This window comes from Phyllobates terribilis, unplaced genomic scaffold, assembly GCF_046119375.1.
Source record: "Phyllobates terribilis strain yellow unplaced genomic scaffold, ASM4611937v1 Scaffold_7__3_contigs__length_470593459, whole genome shotgun sequence".
Lineage (NCBI taxonomy): Eukaryota > Metazoa > Chordata > Amphibia > Anura > Dendrobatidae > Phyllobates > Phyllobates terribilis.
In genome coordinates this window covers 361,902,307-361,926,873 of record NW_027362767.1, presented here as the reverse complement: position 1 = coordinate 361,926,873, position 24,567 = coordinate 361,902,307, and the positions used below count along the sequence as shown (strand labels likewise).

The following is a 24,567-nucleotide window of genomic DNA, read 5'->3' as shown; positions in this document are numbered from 1 at the left end:
CCGTTACATCCAAGTTTCAGCGTCGTTGCATATTATTTGCATAAGGCTGATTGAAATGGACTAACAGAAATAGCTTTGGATAAATAAAAGGAAAAATTGCGGAAAAAAAAAAAGTTTTTTCTTCTTTTATAGAGAACCCAGTCATCCGCAGAGGAGGCCATTTTGAAGCCAACATTCACTAAAAAAGCACATCACGTCACTAGGAACGGGTGACAACACTGAGAAATAAGGCACTCCAGTGATGTTACTTGTTCTTAATGAACTCATACACTTAACTCTTCAAAATTATATTTTTTTAGATGCACAGAATGGCTTCCTCTGGTTTTTGGAGATGATGGGACACTTTGAGATTTTTTGTTTTTCGTCTTTGAGTATTAAAACCTATGAGTTTGTTTAGAGTCACTAATAGTGTGACTGTAAAAAAAGAGGAAATAAAATATTTTTCTTTCTAAGAACACAAAAAAGTTTGAGCCATTGCACAACACAAAATATAGTGCTACCGCATTTAGACTTTTTTTTTCTTTAATTTGGAGAGATATATAGAACTATTTATATTTTGGAGGAATTGTCTGGTTTCAAAATTCCATTTTCTTAATCCCAACTAATAGATTGAGTTTATGGATTGAAAATTACCCAACAAGGAAAGACACTATACACTATACCCAACAAGGAAAGACACTACACCTCTCACCCGCAAAAAACGTGTGCTACACAGACAGCACACTGATATAATTGGGAAGTGTGTAATGCCTCATTTCCCCAGTAGAGGTGCTGCTGGAGAATCAAAAAGTTGTCCCCAGAGGACATCTGATCACTAATGATCTGCATGAAGTCAAGGACTGATTTAGCAAAAAAAAAAAAGAAAAGAATATTCCAAATCAGACAATCCCTTTAAGGATTAATCAAGTAAAATATTTTAGCTTTGCATGAAATGAGAAAAATTGCATTTTTTCTTTTTTTTTAACATCTGAGGGTTTAAAAAAAAATTACAATTTTCTTCATATTCTTCTAAGTTCTAAAATTGATATAACGTTGCATAAAAGAAGCTGCCGTTTATATATTTTGAAATCGTAGAAATAGATACATTTTTAGGATTAAAACACAAGAAGGTGGCCATAGATGTAAAGATATTTTGACTAATCTGACCAGGATTAGGCTTCTGGAGCAACAATCTTCATGTCTTTGGTGATAATGTGATTGTGTTGGGCAATGGAATTCTGTAAAATTGTAAATTTAATAATAAAAAAAAGAAAAAAAGTCTCCAAATTTCTCATGTAGATTACTGCTAAAAAAATACGACTGAGTGCAAGCGTAGCAGAAAGTTTTGGTATGTTGGGTGGAAGGATGAGAACTTCTAAGGTCAATGACTAATCTTTACATCTATGCCTACCATTACCCATCAGTTGTGTTCTAGTACAATAATGTGACCCTACAATAAAACATCAATTTAATCAAATTGTTATCTATAGATTGCTAGATTTGGGATAGACCATGTGTTCCATGATCATATTCCGGTCACTTGACCAATGCTGGCAAACCGGTCTACCTTGGATGTATTCTCCACAGGCAAGTTTGGATCTTCGCAAGTTATATAAAAATCCCTATGGAAATCCAGAGATCCCTGTACAGGACAGATCCAAGGAAGTTCCATGCATAGAACAGAAGACCCAATTAAGGTGCTGGGTTTTTGCCAATCAGGTCTATGGTTTGTTTCTCCCTCTATTCCTTTTCAATGAATCTTTGGCCAATTTCCCACCCCTTTAGGGAGGAGAGTCCACAGGTTACTTTGTCCCAATGGGGAAGAAAAACGAATACTGAACCTCCTCCGTGAGAGGCTTGATTGCAGTGACATGGTCTATTTCTATGGTATGTTGGCCTTTGTTCCATAGAAGACCTGGTCAAAAGTACGTAAGCTCCTTTTAGTTAGAAGGAGTGTCAAAATAGTCATGATTGTGCATCAGGGAGCCGAAAAAAAAGGGACACTAAGTATTTGGAAACATGGTGCTATCTGCAATAAGGTTTTATTATTAAGGCAGACCCATGATATATGTTGGCGGCTATGCAATAATGGGGGTCCATATATCAATAGTGTCAGTAGATGAGTTAAAATAAAAGTGTTGTACAATGAATGGGCTACTGAATTGATACATTTGCTCGATAAATTGATATTTGGGTTAATGGAGCAATATGTTGGTAATTATGGCATATACTCTAAGAAATGTTACAAATATATTCATCAACATGGTTAGAGTAGATAAAGTGATATATAATCTAAAAAATGATTTTTAACTGGACATGATCACTTAAAGGGAATCTATCACCAGGTTTTTGCTCATCACATCTAAGAGAACCATAATATAGGGGCAGAGTCCCCGATTCCAGTGATATGTCACTTACTGAGCTGCTTCCTGTCATTTTGATAAAATCACTGTTTTCTCTGCTAAAGATCTAGCAGTTCTCTTAATGCTGAGCTGTGTATAACCCCGCCCACATCCCTCATTGGCAGCTTTCTGTGTACACTGCCAATCAGCGGTGGGGGCGTGGTTTACAGAGCTCATGAATATGGAGGACTACATGGCAGCAGGTGTACTAGTCCTCTAGTGATAATCTCCTGCTGATAAAACTGTGATTTTATCAAAACTGCAGTAAATACCCTAGTGAGTGACAAATCATTGGCATCAGGGATCTCTGTCTCTACATTATACTACTGTCAGATTAGGTGGCAAAAACCTAGTGACGGATTCCCTTTAAATCAATGGCAATTGGCCGAGATACAAGGCTAAATATTTTTCAATTGGCCATAGCTGGAAAAATTAGAAACCGAATGTTGATGTCAGTTTTGGGAAGGTACATTTACTACTAAAAAAGGGGGGAATGCTGATTAATAATATTAGCAGTCAAAGTTGTTTTTTTCACTAAGCAGAAAGATCAATGTATTTTTTTTTTAACAATCAAAATCTACCATTCACTGCAGGTGGTTAAAAGGACCCTCGAAAGGATTTTAAGAATAAACCCCCTATATGTTTACATTCTATATACATCTCTCAGATGTTTAAAAATATATGTATATATTTATACATAAAAAAAGGATTACAATAAGGTGTCAGAATATACAAAATCAAAAAAAAAAAAGAAACTATTTAGCACTGAAAGTTCCATCATTACTTCTATATCCATAAAGCCATAGACCATGTGAATGTATCAGATCTGCTTCAGTCACATATCTCAACCAATGAGGCACTGGCACGCTCTGTGCAAAATTCATTCAGGTAACGCAAATAGTTTTTAACAAAAAAGATAAAATAAAATTTAAAAAAATTAAAAGCACTCTTGTTAGTCCACATATTACATTAAGTGTGGCAGTATTCTGGAAAACAGGAACCAAAGTGGTTAGAGATCCACTGCTCAAAATCAAGTGCAACTTGTTTGTGTCTATGTAACGACCATTTCTTAAAGCTATATCATCTACCATTGTTCTTTTAATCCTTCATAGACGAAGGTTATTTTGTCAGCTGGACCTCTGGCTTGCAGGTATGGTTGGACCAAGACGCTGCCTATATGTACCAGAGCCAAAATGCCTCCATTAATCTATAAGTCATTGATAAAAATTCACTTTGATAGGACCACCCCGTACAAGGGGTGTGTATAAATAATAAGTGCTAAACAGACCATGCCGGTGGGCTATGACACAGTCATCAAAACATTACAAAATTGACATAATTTAGGTATGGAATCAATGTGTACAGAGGGGTAACATCTCCACAATTAGCCGCCATTATTAACCTTGTTCCAAAAGTTCTATTTCTTTAAATTTATTGATCTAACCCTACTGCTATTGTTCCTTAACACGTCATTTTCCATTTTTTTGGCTTCATTTTAATCTCAGTTCTTAATTTGTTTTGTCAGATTTTTGTCTTAAATGTATTATTTTTAAACATTGGTCATTTTTTTTTCCATATGATCTGTATGACAAAAAAATGTGAAAATGTTCACGTTGGCCACTGGAGCAATTCTAAACTCATACTTTCTCTTCTTTCAAGAAATTCACATGTACATTAGCAGCAACAGAATAACAAACCTATCTTTTGTATTGAAGCGCCTAATGAGCGTGTGCAAAGGTCTTTGTGAACGTAAAGAGCAGGATCAGCTGTAACATCACTTTTTATGAATGGTGGATCCTGTCTTATAAGCTGTGTATAGGGGTGTTACCCGTGATTGTAATCCTGCCTCTGATGACAATGAGACTTTTGAAAAGTTTTTCCTAAAGAACAGGAAATATGAGTCTTAAATGGCTCCAGGGGCCATGTAAAAATCACAAGATTTAATTTTTTTTTAAATTACAGAAATTAAAAAAAAAACATTTAGAAACACAAAAACCTGATTTAGACATTTAGACAATAGGTCAATTTCTGATTGAAAATTACCTTTAAGGCATTTTCTACAGTTAAAATCCTTATTTTAAATACAGTAATTTTAAATAAGTGGAAATATTTACTTTCAGATGTTGCTGTACATGTATATATTTTCATATATATATATATATACATATATATATACATATATATATATATATACGCACACCATATATATATGAAAATATATATATACGCACCGTATATATATTTAGATTTTTTTTTTTTAAGTGAATCATTTTTGTGTTATTTTTGGATATAATGATGAGAAACAAAAATTTTATAAAATTATTGTTTTACAATTTTGGAAACAAAATATATATTTTGAGCCCATTTCATAAGGACCTTGTTTAAGAACCACTTTGTCCCTGTTTGGCATAATACTAAGAATATGACAAAACAACAACAATGCATGTAATAATTAATCACAATGCAAAAAAAAAAAAGATGGTCTTGAGTATACTTCTCATAATGATACACGCATAAAAATGAAAAATCGACTACAATGTAAACAAAACAGTTAAGATAACACTTTAAAAATGTGAATCCACCAATAATATGCAGCAAAACAAGCTTCCGCAGGGTGCACTCATCTAACATGGTGCACGCAGAATGATTACATGTGTTAAAAGTAAATGTGTTACGAAAGTCTAGTATAGTATCCTACGTGTATAACCGCTTTCAGAGAGCAATGTTGACTTTAATGAATTTATTTTGTTTTCATAGTGCCGTTTTCAGACATTCCCATTATTTTTTTATTCTCTTTTTGGTTAACATGTAGACTGCAGCAGGCTTACGGTCGAGGTGGTAGAGGACGCCAGTAATGGATATTTACAGAAAGGCCATGTGTAACTTCCCACCGATAAATTCTGGTACTCCACAATTCTGCTGTTCAGAATTTCAACATGGCCTACTAGAGACGGAAGAAAAAACAAAGACAGGGAGTTATAACAGTGAGGAACCCACGGCTCGGACTTATCAAACGCTAATACAACATCTAGGCAAATGTAAAAGAATAATTAAAAATTAAGAACCTACATTTAAAAAAATCCCAGCTAACTAGTATATATTGCCAATAAGGACGATAGCCTTGGGGGAAATTAAATTCCACAAAGCCATCCTCCTTTTACTATTAGCAGATTATAAACTACCATTTACGGCAGCATGAATAGAGCGAGGTGAGTGAAGGGTGTCACCATGGCCGTGATCACATCAAGACAGGCCTTCTATTCAAAAGGAATTGTGTTGGCACTGGGAGGGCAGCCCTACTTGGAATATTACCAATAATGTAGTATCTAATACCAGGATTGCATGTCCACAATACAAGTAATAAAGTTGAGGTTCTCCTTAGAGAGAGAGGCCAGTAATAGGTTCTTTTAGTAACCTAGTGTAAATGCCACTGTTCTCCTGAATCCGGTGTTATTTTTTGTTCTTGCACCTCTTTGTTCCCGAGATATCCCTCCCTCTTCACTTTACATAAATGTAGTCTTGTTAGCCAAGAGGGTGTGGTCCTCACGGAGATGCCTACAGAAAAGTTGATGAACATGCCCACCTGGCTAACAAGTAAAAAATTAGCATCCTTGTTTATCACCATCGAGTGCCAAATTCTTACGTATCACCTGGATAACAAGTCTACATATTTTACACAGGGAAGAGGGGGGCACATCTCAGGACTAAAGAGACGCAGGAACAAAAGACAAGTAATGTCAGATTCAGGAGAACAGAGGCTATTAGATTAGGAAAAAATGCCATGTTACGGGTCCTCTTTTAAAAAAAGTCAATGTTATTGTATGTGAACAGTGGAATTAGGTTTGGAAGCAACGGATTCTCTCAACAACAATTTAAAGTCTATTTTAAAGTTTTACTTTTTTGTACTTTGATTGGTTTTAAGACTGCTGTTCTGAATATGTTTTTAACATTTAAAAGTAGGGATTACTGTATTAAAATAGAAACTTATCACTGTATACTCAATAAAGGTTATATTTTTATGAAAAAAAAATCACAACTAATATCATTACTATTGTTGCCATCTTCCCCTTTCCCTTTTGTCACTATTCAATCCTTTACCCTTCCTATTATCTTTATTGCTGTTTTCTTATCTCCTATGTAAATAGCTATATCTTGCCATTAATAGAGCTAATCATGGCTGATCAGTATGGTGTCAGGTGTATCGGACCCCCACGATAAGATTGTGATGACCTAACCTAAGCAAAACCCCTTTAAGTGATTAAGTTCATCCACATTATTTTTATTGTTATATAGGGGACCAATATCGCCTGATATCTGTAGATACAAAGTATTTGCCCAGTTCTTAAAAATGAAGTTAAATGTGTTTAAATTAGCAACTTACTAATATAGTTCAAGTCTGAAAGTTGCATTTATTTTCAGCTACAACTTGTGATTTTAGGTCCAGGTAGGTCTTCTTCCAGGTCTGTATTTGCCACTGAGCAACTGAGGACCAGTGCCTGGGGCGGCGGATTGTGAGGGGTGGGGAGAGCAAAAGAAGGGCATTACTCTGATTGGTGGAACAGTAACCCACTGACTGCTAGTTCACCAATCACATAACAGAATGCAGGCAGCACTGCTGAGGTGTAGGGAAGAACGCTACAACTTCTTGGTACTTTGCGTGTTCACCATCCATTTATGATTAAATCTCTTTCCACTGTCTGTTTACCAGGGTCAGGAGAGTGAGCACTCTGCACTGGTTGGTGCTCCACAATCACAGTGGCTCAGTGGTTAGCACTCAAGCCTTGCAGCGCTGGGATCCTGGGTTGAAATCAGCAGGTCTGTGGAGTCGGTAAGCCAAACCTCCAACTCCGACTCCCTCATACATGGCTCATGTTTAAGTGATAAATTTACTGTAGCGCAGATTCATCTCAGCTAAAAGTCTAGACCCTTAGATCAGGAATAGGACAGACATTTATAGGACATTTCATAACTTTACCAAATTCTTATGAAAAAAATATTCCCCACAAACTGCATTGAACTACTGTACCCAATTTATTATATATTTTAGGAGTTGGAGTCAGTCCATTTTATACCAACTCCGACTCCACCAAAATGGACACCGACTCCGACTCCACGACTCTGACTCTACAGCCCTGGTTGTGGGTGTGTATGATGATAGGGGCAGGGGTATTTCCCACCATTAAAAAGGCAATTGTGTGATTTTTGGTTCAGTTTCTCTAGTGAAATGTGGAAAAAAAAAACATAAAACCATCACACGACTTACAGGGAGGTACCAATACGACAATACTAAATAAGCTAAGAGGTTGTCTGGGCAAAATAAAACCTTGCCCGGGAACTAAATATTTAAATAAAAATGGCAAATTTATCATCCACCGACACTCACCTACAATATATCCAGCCTTGGCCGCTCGAGGATTTGCGATGGCACAGGAAGTGGAGACATCACCGTACAACCACTGTGGTCTGGTGGTGCGGTGAGGTCTTCACCCTCTTTGCCAGTAGGTGTGTTTAATGAGTTTGGTATATTTTACAAATCCAATTCCCGGGCAAGGTTTTATTTTTCCTGAAAACCGCTTAGTGCTTTTTTTCAATTGCATGATGAAGTGTAAAAAAATTACAGGTCTTTTGCATCCTTGGGGATCGGGGTACCTTTCAGACTTGAAGTATTGTAATAAGTTGCATAACTTATGAAGTGAAACACACATCTCACCTTTTTTTTAGCTGTGGGTTAATGTATTGAATTTTTAATTTTATTTTGGTCATCTATTTTCCTGGCTGGGCTGGGCTGTCCTGTCTTTAGAGAGGCTACATAAAGTGAAGGGGAAGCTTCAATGGTGAAATGAAGTCACTTTTGGAAGTGGCTATTCTCCAGGTGGAGAAAGGATCCGGCATGTTGCAATCCATGGTCACTTTCCCCAATGTCTGCCATTTGGTGACTGTATGGCTGTCTTACACAGATTAGCTCATCCATTGTTGTCAAAATCAATACATTCACCCAACATTTGTTTAATGTGTATGGCCAGGGAACCTATCAGATCCGATAACGCTATTGACAAGTAGGTAAAGAGTTAATCTTCTAATTAATGTAGATGCCCGGGCACAGTGCTGAAAGTGCGGCACATCAACTTTATTTTTCCTCGGAGCCGGCGGCTTTCAGTCATGCAGGTGTACCGGTGGGACTGCAGTCATCAGTCACCAAGCAGCTGCTGTAAGCACGCCCCAGCACTGACTGACAGCCGGCTCTGCACTGATGTACTGTAGAGCCGGCTGTGTGGCCAGTGATTACGGTAATCGCGCTGGTAGGCTTGCATGACTGAAAGCCGGCGGCTCCCAAGAGGAATAAAGCACATTTTCTCCTGGGTGCCGCACTTTCAATGCTGTGGAGAGGCACCTACCTAACACTAATAACCTGCAGATTAACCCTACATCTGCAGGTTAATAGCATTATCGAACCTGACAGGTTCCCTTTAAGACAATCAGTACTCTGTGTACTAAAAGTCACATATGATATTGGCCCAGATGTAGAGTTTCCCTTTAACAAAGTTACTGAGAAATGTTCCAAAGTGTAATAACATATCTCAGTTTTGTAACATTTCAATTTTTTGAAGAGCCTAGTGCGCATCTATCTACATGTTACCGTCCCTTTAACTCCATTAGAAATGGAACCTTACGTCTATAACACATTATATCTATGCTCGAGTTCTAGGAGATGCATGAAATTCCTTTACTAATATAAATCTCTCTAGCTCCTAATCTTGTAATAATACACTTTCTTAGTAGAATATACAAAAAAAGACCGTTCAGACCAAACATGGGCTAAAAATCTCTTGATAAACACATCTACACGGTCGCATAGTTTGCATTCCGGAATATCGAACTCTAGAAATAAAACCTTGGATTTCACATATAACAAATTAGGTTTTAAAAAAGAAAAAAAAAAAAAAAATGAAACAAAAAAATTCTGGAATCTAGAAAACAGGTCCATCTTTAACATGGAAAGCAACACAAAGCAACATATTATGGAAGCAACGTTCTGACATATATTAAAAAAAAAGCATAAAAACCTGTTGCAACCTTCAAGCCAATCATTGCAATGGTAAGAGCAGTGCAGAATAAACCCCTAGAAGCTGCATTATCTGATCTTTACTAAGAAATCAAAGCCTGACCTCAAATGATCCATAAAATCAGATATAATTAGAATAAAAGCTCCATACCGGAGCGCTATGTCATTAATTGTATGAGTAGTCCCATAAAATGCTTTCATATATAAGAAATCAGTTAATACGTTAATGTTAAGATGAAAACAAACTTACTGTTCTATTGGTAAGATCTGTGATACATACATGCTGTTATTCAGTTCATCTAGTGAAAATTGGGACATCTACAGTGGAAAAGATTTCAAATTAAAAGTTTTTTCCTGGAGAGAATGCTATTTATGATTGCCGTAAATGGTGGTGAATGGAAAACTGGGTCTGTGATCAACAAGTCACAGCCGCATGTTTCCTGCGGGACGGGATCTAGGTAATGGAACCAGGCAAGCATTTATTTGACTTGTGCATGAGTTATAGTCAACCCTGCGTAGATCTGTAGGTTAAGTCGGGTCTATTTGCTAAGGCAGTACTTGGTATGTACAATGCATGTCCCATCTGCTGGTACTTTGCTCCATACCTGGTCCATTATCTGACATCTGACAGTATTCTATAAAAAACAAGGGCCATATCATTTTGCTTTATATACATGAGGAGGAATACCATAAGTTATATGTATACAATTTTCAGAGCAATAAAAGACATTTAGACCAGGGTTGCAGAATAGATAGATTTACTACATCAGCATGATGGGCAATTTATAAAATTCCTATATACATATTAGCTATAGACCTTGTTCAAACAGTGCAGGTTTCAGTGCATTTTCAGCCTGTACAGGGTGGGCCATGTACACCTAAATTAAATGGGAATGGTTGGTGATATCAACTTCCTGTTTGTGGCACATTAGTATATGGGAGGGGGAAAACTTTTCCAGATGGGTGGTGACCATGGTGGCCATTTTGAAGTTGGCCATTTTGGATCCAACTTTATTTTTTTCAATGGGAAGAGGGTCATTTGACACATCAAACTTATTGAGAATTTCATAAGAAAAACAATGGTGTGCTTGGTATTAACGTAACTTTATTCTTTCATGAGGTTTTTACAAGTTTATGACCACTTATAAAATGTGTTCCAAGTGCTGCCCATTGTGTTGGATTGTCAATGCAACCCTCTTCTCCCACTCTTGACACACTGATAGCAACACCGCAGAAGAAATGCTAGCACAGGCTTCCAGTATTCATTGTTTCAGATGCTGCACATCTCGTATCTTGATGGTATGGTGTAACATAGTAACATAGTTTGTAAAGCCGAATAAAGACTTGCGTCCATCAAGTTCGACCTGTTAGTTCTGTAATTGCTAAAGTTGATCCAGAGGAGGGCAAAAACCCTAAATGATTTAGCCAATCTTCACCTGAGGAAAAATTCCCTCCCGACTCTGAAACCAGCAGTCAGAATAAATCCCTGTATCAACCTACTATTTTATTTTTAAGTATATGCTGAAATCTGCCTGGTATCTAGAAATGCATCCAGTCCCCGCTTGAACTGGTTTAGTGAATCCGACATTACCGTCTCCTCACTCAGTGAATTCCATATTCTCACTGCTCTTACCGTAAAGAACCCCTTCCTATGCTGGTGCTGAAACCTTTTCTCTTCCAGTCTTAGTGAATGCCCTCTTGTTACCGTAATATCCCTCCTTTTGAACAAATCCCGGGCAAGATCTCTATACTGTCCCCTAACATATTTGTACACATTTATTATGTCCCCCCTCAACCTTCTCTTTTCCAGGCTGAATAGTCCTAGTTTTGCCAACCTCTCTGAGTATTGCAGTCCCTCCATTCCCTTTATTAATTTTGTTGCCCTCCTTTGTACCTTTTCAAGCTCATTTATATCCTTTCTATATATTGGGGCCCATAACTGAGCACAGTATTCCAAGTGTGGTCTGACCAGTGCTTTGTACAGTGGGAGAACAATGTTCTCCTCCTTTGCAGCTATACCTCTTCTGATACATCCCATTACCCTGTTTGCCCTTACAGCAGCGGCCTGACTTTGGGCACTCCAATTTAGTTTGCTATCAATCAAGATGCCCAAGTCCTTCTCCATCTCTGAATTCCCCAATGATTTCCCATTCAGTGAGTACTGGTGACTTCCATTTTTCCTTCCCATATGTATGACCTTACATTTCTCCTCGTTAAACCTCATTTGCCATTTAATGCTCCACCTACCCAGCTTATCCAAATCCCTCTGTAGGTCTGCACTGTCCTCTTTTGTATTAATTATTTTACATAACTTTGTGTCATCTGCAAATATTGATATTTTACTATTTATCCCGTTGACTATGTCAACGGTATAAGTGTGGTATATGTGGTACAAAGATAGTGGGGCCATTCTTCATCAATGGAAACCTCAATGCCTCTGGATATATGATGATGTATTGCCCTCTTTATGCACTGAAGATGGCACGTTCCCTGAGTTTTTCCAACAAGATGGTGCACCACCACATTATGGGTGTCAGGTCCGAGCATTCCTACATGAACAGTTTCCTCAAAAGTGGATTGGTCATCGTGGGCCAGTTGAATGGCCACCAAGGTCTCCCGATCTGACCCCCTTAGACTTTTATCTTTGGGGTCATCTGAAGGCAATTGTCTATGCTGTGAAGATACGAGATGTGCAGCATCTGAAACAACGGATACTGGAAGCCTGTGCTAGCATTTCTTCTGCGGTGTTGCTATCAGTGTGTCAAGAGTGGGAGAAGAGGGTTGCATTGACAATCCAACACAATGGGCAGCACTTTGAACACATTTTATAAGTGGTCATAAACTTGTAAAAAACTCATGAAAGAATAAAGTTACGCTAAAACCAAGCCACCATTGTTTTCCTTATGAAATTCTCATTGTGTCACATGACCCTCTTCCCATTGAAAAACATAAAGTTGGATCCAAAATGGCCAACTTCAAAATGGCCACCTTCAAAATGGCCGCCATGGTCGCCACCAATCTGGAAAAGTTTTCCTCCTCCCATATACTAATGTGCAGCAAACAGGAAGTTGATATCACCAACCATTCCCATTTAATTTAGGCGTATTCATATAAATGGCCACCCTGTATATTGTTTTTGGCTTTCTAAAGAAAATGTCTGCAATAATTAGCAAAATAACATAGAATATGGCATAAATGGAGGAGTTGTGTTGCATAGAATATGGCATAAATGGAGGAGTTGCGTTATATAGAATATGACATAAGTAGGAGGGGTTGTGTTATATAGAATATGGCATAAATGGAGGAGTTGCGATATATAGAATATGGTATAAATGGAGGAGTTGCATTATATAGAATGTGGCATTAATGGAGGAGTTGTGTTATATAGAATGTGGCATAAATGGAGGAGTTGCGTTGCATAGAATATGGCATAAATGGAGGGGTTGTGTTATATAGAATATGGCATAAATGGAGGAATTGCGATATATAGAATATGGCATAAATGGAGGAGTTGCATTATATAGAATGTGGCATAAATGGAGGAGTTGTGTTATATAGAATGTGGCATAAATGGAGGAGTTGCATTACATAGAATATGGCATAAATGGAGGAGTTGCGTTGCCTAACACTTGCCCAGCAATTTCATAGATATGAATGGAGAGAGCTGACCATGAATAGTAGCTTCACCTTTGACAGTGGTGCCCTACAAAACCCCATAATTAGCAAAATAACACAGAATATGGCATAAATGGAGGAGTTGCGTTACATAGAATATGGCATAAATGGAGGAGTTGCGTTACATAGAATATGGCATAAATGGAGGAGTTGCGTTACATAGAATATGGCATAAATGGAGGAGTTGCGTTGCCTAACACTTGCCCAGCAATCTCATAGATATGAATGGAGAGAGCTGCCCATGAATAGTAGCTTCACCTTTGACAGTGGTGCCCTACGAAACCCCATACTCTAGGTCAGACCTGGGCAAAGTGCGGCCGAAGGGCTGAAATAGTGGCCCACGGACTGCACATTGCCCACCTGCCAGTTGTCACCGCTGCTCTTCATCCGCGCTGAGCCAATGATTGCATTGGTAGAGGAGGGGTCTCCAGACCTTTCCTCCACCAAACAGCGTGTGAAGCAGCTGACGCAATGACGTTGTTTCATCGCATCAGCGCATCAGAGACAGCCAGGATCAGAGGCACAGCGCCGGGGGAACAGGAGCGAAGTGAATATGTGTTTTTTTTTTTTCCATGTGTATTGGATGTTTGGCTGGACATGGGGAGGCTGTGGGGGTCTGTTACAGGATATTGGGAGGCTGTGTGGGGCTCTCATGCTGGACATGGGGAGGCTGTGTGCGGCTCTCATGCTGGACATGGGGAGGCTGTGTGGGGCTCTCATGCTGGACATGGGGAGGCTGTGTGGGGCTCTCATGCTGGACATGGGGAGGCTGTGTGGGGCTCTCATGCTGGACATGGGGAGGCTGTGTGGGGCTCTCATGCTGGACATGGGGAGGCTGTGTGGGGCTCTCATGCTGGACATGGGGAGGCTGTGTGGGGCTCTCATGCTGGACATGGGGAGGCTGTGTGGGGCTCTCATGCTGGACACGGGGAGGCTGTGTGGGGCTCTCATGCTGGACACGGGGAGGCTGTGTGGGGCTCTCATGCTGGACATGGGGAGGCTGTGTGGGGCTCTCATGCTGGACATGGGGAGGCTGTGTGGGGCTCTCATGCTGGACATGGGGAGGCTGTGTGGGGCTCTCTTGCTGGACATGGGGAGGCTGTGTGGGGCTCTCATGCTGGACATGGGGAGGCTGTGTGGGGCTCTCATGCTGGACATGGGGAGGCTGTGTGGGGCTCTCATGCTGGACATGGGGAGGCTGTGTGGGGCTCTCATGCTGGACATGGGGAGGCTGTGGGGTTCTCTTGCTGGACATGGGGAGGCTGTGTGGTGCTCTCCTGCTGGAAATGGGGAGGCTGTGTGGGGCTCTCATGCTGGACATGAGGAGGCGGTGGGGCTCTCTTGCTGGACATGGGGAGGCTGTGTGGGGCTCTCCTGCTGGAAATGGGGAGGCTGTGTGGGGCTCTCCTGCTGGACATGGGGAGGCTGTGTGGGTCTCTCTTGCTGGACATGGGGAGGCTGTGGGGCTCTCTTGCTGAACATGGGGAGGCTGTGTGGGCTCTCCTGCTGGACATGGGGAGGCTGTGTGGGGCTCTCCTGCTGGACATGGGGAGGCTGTGTGGGGGTCTATTACAGGATATTGGGAGGCTGTGTGGTGCTCTCATGCTGGACATGGGGAGGCTGTGTGGGGCTCTCATGCTGGACATGGGGAGGCTGTGTGGGGCTCTCATGCTGGACATGGGGAGGCTGTGTGGGGCTCTCATGCTGGACATGGGGAGGCTGTGTGGGGCTCTCATGCTGGACATGGGGAGGCTGTGTGGGGCTCTCATGCTGGACATGGGGAGGCTGTGTGGGGCTCTCATGCTGGACATGGGGAGGCTGTGTGGGGCTCTCATGCTGGACATGGGGAGGCTGTGTTGGGGCTCTCATGCTGGACATGGGGAGGCTGTGTGGGGCTCTCATGGTGGACATGGGGAGGCTGTGGGGCTCTCTTGCCGGACATGGGGAGGCTGTGTGGTGCTCTCCTGCTGGAAATGGGGAGGCTGTGTGGGGCTCTCATGCTGGACATGAGGAGGCTGTGGGGCTCTCTTGCTGGACATGGGGAGGCTGTGTGGGGCTCTCCTGCTGGAAATGGGGAGGCTGTGTGGGGCTCTCATGCTGGACATGGGGAGGCTGTGTGGGGCTCTCTTGCTGGACATGGGGAAGCTGTGTGGGGCTCTCCTGCTGGACATGGGGAGGCTGTGTGGGGCTCATACGGTATATAAAAGGGGATGTATTTGGGTTCAAATGCTATATAGGGGGATGTGAGCATACTTAATTCTGCTCAACATTAAGTCATATAATTAATATTAATATAATAATAATTAATATGTTGATATTAATATTGAGCAGAATTAATTGGTTTGGCTCTCCACAACTGTCACTGTCTCTCATGTGGCCACTCTGGAAAATGAATTGCTCACCCCTGCTCTAGGTAGATGAAGGTTCAGATATTGAAATCAGCATCTATCATATATATCATACATGAGATATAAAGATGGAAATAGCCCTTTAGTCCATGTCCATAATAAGGCCCCCGAGTCATCAAGACATTTGGTAAGCCAGTCTTGATGAAGAGTGCACTGGACAAACCCTCCTTATACATGTGAGATAGCTGTCAACTGAACGATGGTTTGGCTGACCGATCGGTCGGCAGCTATTGCCCCCTAGTGTCCCATACACAGGAGTGCTCGGCTGACTACTCTCCTTAAGTGAGAGCTGCTGCCAGACATTTCTGGCCAAGAACAAAAAAATTAGAAGTCCTAAACTGTAGGGCTGTGGAGTTGGAGTCGGAGCCCATTTTGGTGGAGTTGGAGTCGGTATAAAATGGACCGACTTCGACTCCTAAAATATATAATAAATTGGGTATAGTAGTTCAATGCAGTTTGTGGGGAATAATTTTCATAAGAATTTGGGAAAGTTATGAAATGTCCTATAAATGTCTGTCCTATTCCTGATCTAAGGGTCTAGACTTGTAGCTAGAAAAATGTGTCCTACAGTAAGTTTATCACTTAAACATGAGCCATTTATGAGGGAGTCCATGTCGGAATCGTGGAGTCGGAGTTGGTGTCATGGAAATTGAGGAGTCGGAGTCAGAGGTTTGGCTTGCCGACTCCACAGCCCTGCTAAATTGGACATGCAGGGTCCTTCTGTCAGTCGGCCTCAACTGCAGTGGGAACAGTATGAAGGCCCCCATACATATCAGACGTTCAGCCGAACGAGTCGATATTGGCCAATGTTAGCCTACTGTGTTTAGGAATCTGAGGGCAGGTGCAGATGACCGCTTGATCTCCATCCGAGACAGACAGTCCGATTATGCTAACCACACTCTGACTAGACTCTGATCAGATGCTGATCAGAGTGGGATCTATTTTTCTCAGGTATGGAGAACTAAAGGGGTTATCCGATCCAAAATGATAAGTCTGCAGCCACTCTGTGTGACTGCAGACTTATGAATCCCCTCAGTGCACACACTGTGTGCTGCGAGGATTCACTGGATTCTGAGATGGGAACTGCAGGTACTTATGCGTTATACATACCCCCAGTGGGAGCGGCCTCGCTCAATACACTTGTATAGAGCGAGGCCGCGCCTCACCTAGTGATGCGGCCGTCTAGTGGGTGTTGCCAACTAGTGGGTGCGGCTTCACTCAATACAAGTATATTGAGCGAGGTCACGCCCACTAATCAGATTTTGGCCAGGAGTATGCATACCGCATGCATCTCCACCGTTCCTGGCTCAGAAACCGGTGAATCCTTGAAGCACACAGTGCCTGCGCTGGGGGGTTTCATAAGTCTGCAGTCACACAGAGTGACTGCAGACTTATCATTTTGGACCAGACAACCCCTTTAAAGGAAAAAAAGTTTTCCCATCTCCTCCAGTCTGTCAGTCCGTGAAAATCGGACCATACTCGGATGTCATCCTAGTGCGGCCCGATGTTTTCCACGGATCCATAGACAATGAATGGGTAAGTGCCATCCAATTATTGGAGACACATTGTGCATGCTGTGATTTTTTTTCCTCAGACCACTGGGTCCGAGGAAAAAATTCGGACATGTGCACGGCCCCATAGAATAATATGGGTATGGACAGTACTCACCCGATTAAATCGGCCGTCTGTCCTTAAGATGCCGTGCACCACCACATGAAGTGTACTCCAGTAACGGACTGTCATACATTTCGGTCATAATTTCCATCACTTTGTGACGTAAATTATGATGAACTTGTCTGCTGCACATGGCCATGCCCCGGGCAAAGCCTTGCCCAGTTTTCAAAAAGTTGCCAGGACTGGCATTTGTCTTTTACAGACTTCCAAGAAAATTTATTTTTTACTTGTTTCTGTGGATTGGAATAATTTAGTTTTTATACTATTACACAACTTTTTTTTGGTCTATTGAAATATACCGGACCAACATTGGCCTATATCTGGCAATAGCACCCAACGATTACTGGGAATGTCAGGAACCATGTGACCATTTGAACTGGGCTAAATTAGGGAGCATTGTACAGACTGGATACCCTTCTTAGCTGAGACCAGGACTGCGTATGGAGGGGTGTGCAGCCTCTAAATGTGTCATCATTCACTGACAGCAAAAATAGTGAGAATTTGAACCGAAATATAGTAGAATTTTTCCTTTATAGAAATATTTATCTTGCAGGACTAGAAAAATCCACTACAATTCTTTTCATACTTTCCTTCTGTTTAAAATAAAAAAAAAACTGCACCAAAACTGCGCTGTGTGAACAAGGTCTATCAGGAGTTTTAGATTTTTTTGTTTTCTTTTCAGATCATAGCACATACAAATTCTAGAAGCATTTATAATAACTTGTCATGCGATCCTCTCCTACATTTTTGGGTGTGATTCTCAATTCCAAACTATAGCTTACTTGCAAACATTCGAGTTCTTATAGGATTACATATCTCAGCAAATAGACGCCTACCGAAAAACATGCAAGCCTCACATGAATTACATCAAGATGTTCTGCAGCAGCAGGGCACGTTATCCTATGTTAGTTATTGTTTTGTTGGGTTTTTTTTGCTAAAACCATGGAACTTTTGAACTAATTAGTGATATTAATGAACTTAAATGATGACTATCTTACAAGATTTATAGAGGGTTTGATTAGTTCGTCATAAGGAGGACTCGGCAAATAACAGATCAGATCCTGAGCCTGTGATGGAAGACTAATGTTATAGTATATGAGAGCTGCTTCTCTTACTTTAGCTATTGTACTCGGCAGGAAGAACTGTCATAGTCATCAGATATATATATACACCTCAGGACAAGCTCCAGAAGCATTAACCATTAGAAAGTGGTATTTTCAAGTACAGATATATAGAAATCCATCAACCATAGATCAGTAAATATCTACAAAATGACGAAAATCATGCATTTCTGCAGCTGCCTATCCGCAAGGTGCATATATCACGCTATTTGCACATTATGCCAGGCTTCTACATGTGAAATAAAGCTATTTAAAGGGCCAAACCTGATTGGCTGTAGCTGTTGCAGCGAAGGGCACGCTGGTGGCAGGTGTTGTTGCTGCAGACACAGTGGTGGGCGTAGCACTGTGCATCATGGATACTTTTCAGGAGGGAACCATGGAAGCGACATACAGGAGGAGGGTGGAGGGTTAATGGTAACCATAGCAGCACATGGTGGATTTTGGAGGAGTGTGGTAGGGTATCACAGCAGCAAGCCATGTGACATCACCATGAAGGTTACACCGGGAGCGGCATGCAATCACAGTGCAAAGCAAGACAGCGTTATAAAAGAAAAAAAAAAAAGAGAAAAAAGGGAAAAGCCAATTATAATTAAGGAAACTAAACACATTTCAAAACACAATACAAGTATAAGCACATATATGATATGTGTCAATGCTAACTGAAAGGGGACCTGTCACCAGGTCAGAAGAGGCCAGTTTTTGCTTTAATCGTCTTCCCGCTGCTCCCCCGAGTATTCCCTCTTTTTTTTTTTTCTTAAATCCGCCATACGGTTCCAGAGATACGGGCCTTGTTATTTAGTGTTACTTTAAAAAAAACAAAAAAACACAAAGGGCGTGGCTCACAAGATCCCCGGGGGCATGGCTCACAAGATCCTCAGGGGCGTGGCTCACAAGATCCTCAGGGGCGGGCCCCAAGATCCTCAGGGGCGTGGCTCACAAGATCCTCAGGGGCGTGGCCCACAAGATCCGTGGGGGAGTGTCTTTAGACTACGCCGCATTATTACCCTGTAAGCAACGACCACTTGGTAAAGACCTTAAAAATTTGCACTAGAAAAAAAGGTCTCTGGGAGTCGTAAAAAAAGGAATACTCAGGGGAGCAGCGGGAATACACTAAAAGCAAAAACTGACCCCTTTTGACCTGGTGACACGACCTCTAAGGCAAGATACACATGACTATCCTGATCACACAGCATTGTAATAACATGGATGAGTAGTATCTGCAACCTGAGATGTAGAGTCCTTAGTGTCAGGACTGGAAATCATGGGCATTGCAGTTATTATTAAAGAAAAATATTGCCAATTGCTTATTAAAAAAGTTATTGCCAGACTACAATTCCCAGAATAACCTGCAAACTGGTCTGTGCAATGAAGGTGAAAAGCAGAAAAATGGCTGTACTGAAGCCACCACTACCAAATATAAATTTCCTCACACTGGCACTTACATCTGGTCTGGGACACCTAGAGGTGAATCTGCAGCTTTACCCTGTGAATAACCATATACTGACCGATGTTTAACAAGCTTGTTGCTTCCCCTTAGCTGGCCAATATGGAAACCACTGGGTTGGGTCTCATTCAGACATTGGTGTTTCACATACAAGTTTTATCCGTATTTTTCACAGACTTAACGCATACCCATTGTAGACATTGGGACTGTTCACGTATCATGTTTTTGCAGACAAAAAAATTGATAAAAAAAGGGAGACATACAATCATGATCGGAGTCACTGATCAAAAATCACACTTTATGGATCCATGAAAAAAACAAAGAAAACACAACACACACCTCGGAGAGCACACTGATTGCACCCTAGTTGCATCCTAATGCTGTCCATTGCCGTTAGAAGGAGGAAAGGCCAAAATTGAGGTTTCAGCTTCCAACTGGACGGTGATTTTTTTTTAATTAATAAAAATGTATCTTCTAGGGTCAACTGTGATATTAGAGCTTTTATTTCTTTCACTCTGGTCCTCAAAATGTACATTTTCAGGAGCTCAGTAGACTATAGCTCCATAAAGGGAATCAGTCATCAAGTTTTTGACACCTGAGAGTGGTATGATGTAGAGACATAGACCAAGATTCCTGTGATAGCCACTTACTGGGCTGCTTGCTGTAGTTTTGATAAAAACACAATTTTATCAGAAGGAGATTATCACTAGAAAGCTAGTAAATCTGCTGTTGTGTAGTCTTCCATATTCATGAGCCCTGTATAACCCCACCCCCACCACTGATTGGCAACTTTCTGCCTATGCACAGTGTACACAGAAAGCAGCCAATCAGTGGTTTAGGAGGGGATATACAGAGCTCAGCATTCAGAGCACAGGGAGTTCTGCAGCAAATAAAAATTACTGCAAGACGCCCAGTAAGTCACACATCACTGGTATCAAGATCTCTGCCCTTACATCATGCTGCTGTCACATGACAACAGAACTATACAGCAGAAGCTGCTAAAATACTGCCCTCTTCTCTGACATCACTTCATGATCTGCAACTATTGGCTAAAGCAGTACCTGCATTTAGGTGTTAGGCAGAGTTGGGACTCATTAGCTGCTGGGTGCTGATTGAGATCAAACAGAGGTAGTACAGTGTAGCAAAGCCAGATAGGATTGGGTTAAATCATAGCACTGCAGGTCTTAATTAGAAGCCCCTGGCTAGCTTTGAATAAGAACCAGAGAATGGTTTCACCTTGGGTCAGTTTGCTGGATGTTGAACAGAGTGGATGGAGTATGTTGAAGCTGGTGAGTGAGCAGCCAAAATGTGAGCTGTAGCTGGGAGAGAGACAAGCCAGGGTTTCTCTCTGAATGGAGACTGCACGGGTCAGCTAGGAAAGCTGAGCAGTCTGTGTGTTGGAGCTGCAGAGTAACGTGTGGAAGCCGCAGCCTGTTCAGTGTGAACTGTGCACGGAGTTGAACACTTCTGTTTGGTGCTGGAACTCAGGATGAAGGGAATACCGAGGCTAATAGGACGGCACCTCTTCTGTGTATACAGTTTGCACAGGGAGAAAGGATTGTAATCTGTTGGGGTGAGCCTGAACTGACATATATCCCTACAACAGCCATTTTATTATTTCCTGTGTTAATAAAAGGGTTGTCTAGGATTTGAAAAATGTGTCAGCTTTCACTCAAAAACAGCTCATCCATAATCAGGGTTGGCAAAGTTTCTGAAAGAAATCAGCCATGATTTTTCCAATCCTGGATATCCCATTTAAAATGGCCTACAGTGTACAGAGAAACTTCAAAACTTTTATTAGAAGGACCAGAACTAATGGATCCTCTGAGTTGCCGGACTTTAGGAAAATACAAATAATTAATATAGTGAAGAACCAGCGTTATACTTTAATAATTTTTATATAGAGCATTTATTCCATCTTGTATAAAAGAAAAAAAAGGATTAGGGAATGTAAGGTGATTCTGAGCGTAACTGCAAAGAATCCCTTCTTTAATGCAGCTAAGCTTTTCTCAGGTGGATACTTCTAGGAACAAAGTGTGTATGGAGGTTTGCCACATTAATGCATTGCAGTTCTCTACATTATCTGCAGATCATCATATCACTTTTTACACTTCACAGCTGAATGCATTCAACTTGGGATAGTGGAAGATACCATGGTCTCTAGAGTCTTTTGTTGGGAAATGATAACTATTGTAATACTACGCAAAAAAAACTACAGGAGTTAGAGGGGTTATCAGGATTAATAAAAAAGCTTTACTTTTTTTTCTCAAAAACAGCATCATGCCAATCTATGGAGCGCATCTGGTATTGCACCTCATTTTTGAATGTGCTAAGGCTTTCCTTATTGTCCAGTTTTCATCCGTTTGTAATGAATTAACTATTTAAAAAAGAAAAAAAAAAACAGATATGTAAAAAAAGTAATCAGCTAAAATAAGCACTCCCATCAACATTTTTATCCTCTTAATATATTGCAGTCATCATATTATACAGAACTGTGTACTTACAATTGCTCATTTTGCCTTTCTACACAGTTAATTCTTCTCCTTTCCATTAGGTCTATGACATCACTTGATAAAACTGACTAGCTGAATCCTTCTAAGCTCTATGTAGAAACAGGAGGTCTCTTTTATAGTGATGACTCATACAAGGAAAAGTCTCTGGCAGGGGGAGGAGAAGAGCAGCTGGGTCAGGAGTTGAAGAGGGGAATTATAAATGCAGGGAAAATTGACCTCCTGTTTCTACCAAGAGATTAGAAAGATTCAGCTAGTCGTCTTTTAATCACGTGATGTCATAGATCTAATGGAAAAGAGAAGAATTAACTGGGTAGAAAGGTAAAATGAGCAATTGTAAGTGCACAGTGCTGTATAATATGATGACTGCAATATATTAAGAGGATAAAAACTTTGATGGGAGGAGGAGGAGGAGTGCTTAATTTAGCTGATTAACTTTGGTTTTCCTTTTTGTATCTGTTAAACAGTTGACAACGAATGATCATTTCCCATAACAACATTTTTTTGGGTGGGGAAAAAAAAAAGTTGCGCAGACGGATAAATGGAAAGAATGCAAATGGAGGACACTTCAGGATCCATTCATTAGACTGGCACATTTTATGATTCTCAAACATCTAAAAATGGAAATAAAAGCGGACATGTGAACAGAGCCTAAGCAGTAGTAGCAGGCAAAGTACATAGACAAGCATGGTGCAGTTTCAGGTATATGGCAGATCCTTTCTTAAGTCTGGACAATCCCATTGAAGGAACTAAATGCAACTTTTATTCAATTCAACCATCCTCGGGTATCATGGAATTAGACATTTCTAAGACGTTATAGCTAAACATTATATAAGTAGTTATCGACTATTAATCTTCACATTTCTTTGCCCGAATAGTTCCATTTTGCTCGTTTGGATGAGAGAATGCATTGTATCTAGATGTGCTACATGTGCTAGAAGTGCGTCCCCTCTAGTTCGAACATGTATGATAATTTACAGCAAGAACCCTAAGGAAGATTACTTAAAGAAAAAGTGTCATCAGACAGTGACCTCAGGTTTTTGTGTTACATATATTTTTTAAATTGTTTTTTATATTCTGATTTTCATAACAAAATAAAAATCTTACAATTTTCACACTGACCACTAAGGATATTTTAATCTTGCATACGCAGCTGATAACACAGGATTCACAATAAGTGAGGTCACGTATCCGCATGATCCTCCTCCCTTCAAAATCAACTTTGCACACGCTCATTAGATGCTTAAATACAAAAGTAAGAGTCTGAGTGAGGCTAATGTACATGTGCATTTCCTAAAAGAACAGGATAAAGAGCCTAGAACAGCCCCAGTAATCAGTATGAAAATTTCAATATTTTTGTTTAATACAGATGGCGGTGAAAAAAAAATGTAACCAAAATTCTAAAAAAATATTTAACATAAAAAATCTGATTTTAACAATAGGATATTTTCTGATAAAACTATCATTTTAACAAAGCCTGAGGTATATAGTATGTATGTAATACAAATGGATACACTACCAATTAAACACATAATGAAAATCAGCAGGTGATCAACACTAGCTTGATGTCATCTTCTGTTTTTTATATACATAAAAGCTACATATAATTAGATTTATCCCACTAAATATTGACATGACTTCGGATATATTCAGTCGGGAATAAAACATATACCTATGTGTGGATAAGGAGATATTGGATGGAATCCATCAGCATGTTTTTTCTGTGTAATCTGAGAGCAGCATGATGTAGGGACAGAGAGCTTGATTCCAGCAATGTATAACTTACTGGGCTGCTTGGTGCAGTTTTAATATAATCCCTGTTTTCTCTGTTATAGATCTGAATGATGAGCTGTGCATAACCCCGCCCACACCACTGATTGGCCGCTCACTGTGTACACTTGAATAGGTAGCAAGCTGCCAATCAGTGGTGGGGGCGGGTTTACACAGATTAGCTGGACTGCTTTGCACGTGACACCTAGTCCTCTAGTGATAATCTCTTGCTAATAAAACACTGATTGTATTGAAACTACACAGCTTAGTAAGTGACACATCCCTGGAATCATGCTCACTTGTCCTACATTTTGCTGCTCTCAGATTAACTAGCAAAACCCTGCTGACAGATTCCCTTTAAACCCCATTAATTATCACATTGGTGAATTTAGATTTGATACAGAAATTCCTGTAAGTAATATTCCCTCTGATACATCTGAATGGGGTTGTGTATGTAGCACATGCATGGATTTATGCAAGACTCATTCAGGTCAATAGGACAGTGTGTGACCATGCCCTTT

At 40.6% G+C, this 24,567-nt stretch overlaps 1 protein-coding gene across 8 annotated transcripts in view; it reads right to left on the bottom strand.

Annotated features, from left to right (window-relative positions):
• Nucleotides 1–1,383: 1,383 nt before the first annotated feature.
• MBNL3 (muscleblind like splicing regulator 3) overlaps nt 1,384–24,567 on the bottom strand; it is a 169,003-nt gene continuing 145,819 nt past the window's right edge. For 5 of the 8 annotated variants that reach the window (XM_073641322.1, XM_073641329.1, XM_073641324.1 and 2 more), the window contains 3 exons: nt 18,587–18,681; nt 9,695–9,762; nt 5,107–5,325 (listed from right to left, as the gene is read on the bottom strand). In XM_073641322.1, coding sequence (XP_073497423.1) covers nt 5,313–5,325; nt 9,695–9,762; nt 18,587–18,681 — 176 coding nt within the window. In that variant the 3' untranslated portion in view covers nt 5,107–5,312. Of the gene's footprint in view, nt 5,326–9,694; nt 9,763–18,586; nt 18,682–24,567 lie in introns of all 8 variants that reach the window. The other 3 variants (XM_073641326.1, XM_073641330.1, XM_073641327.1) reach the window with 3 other exon arrangements.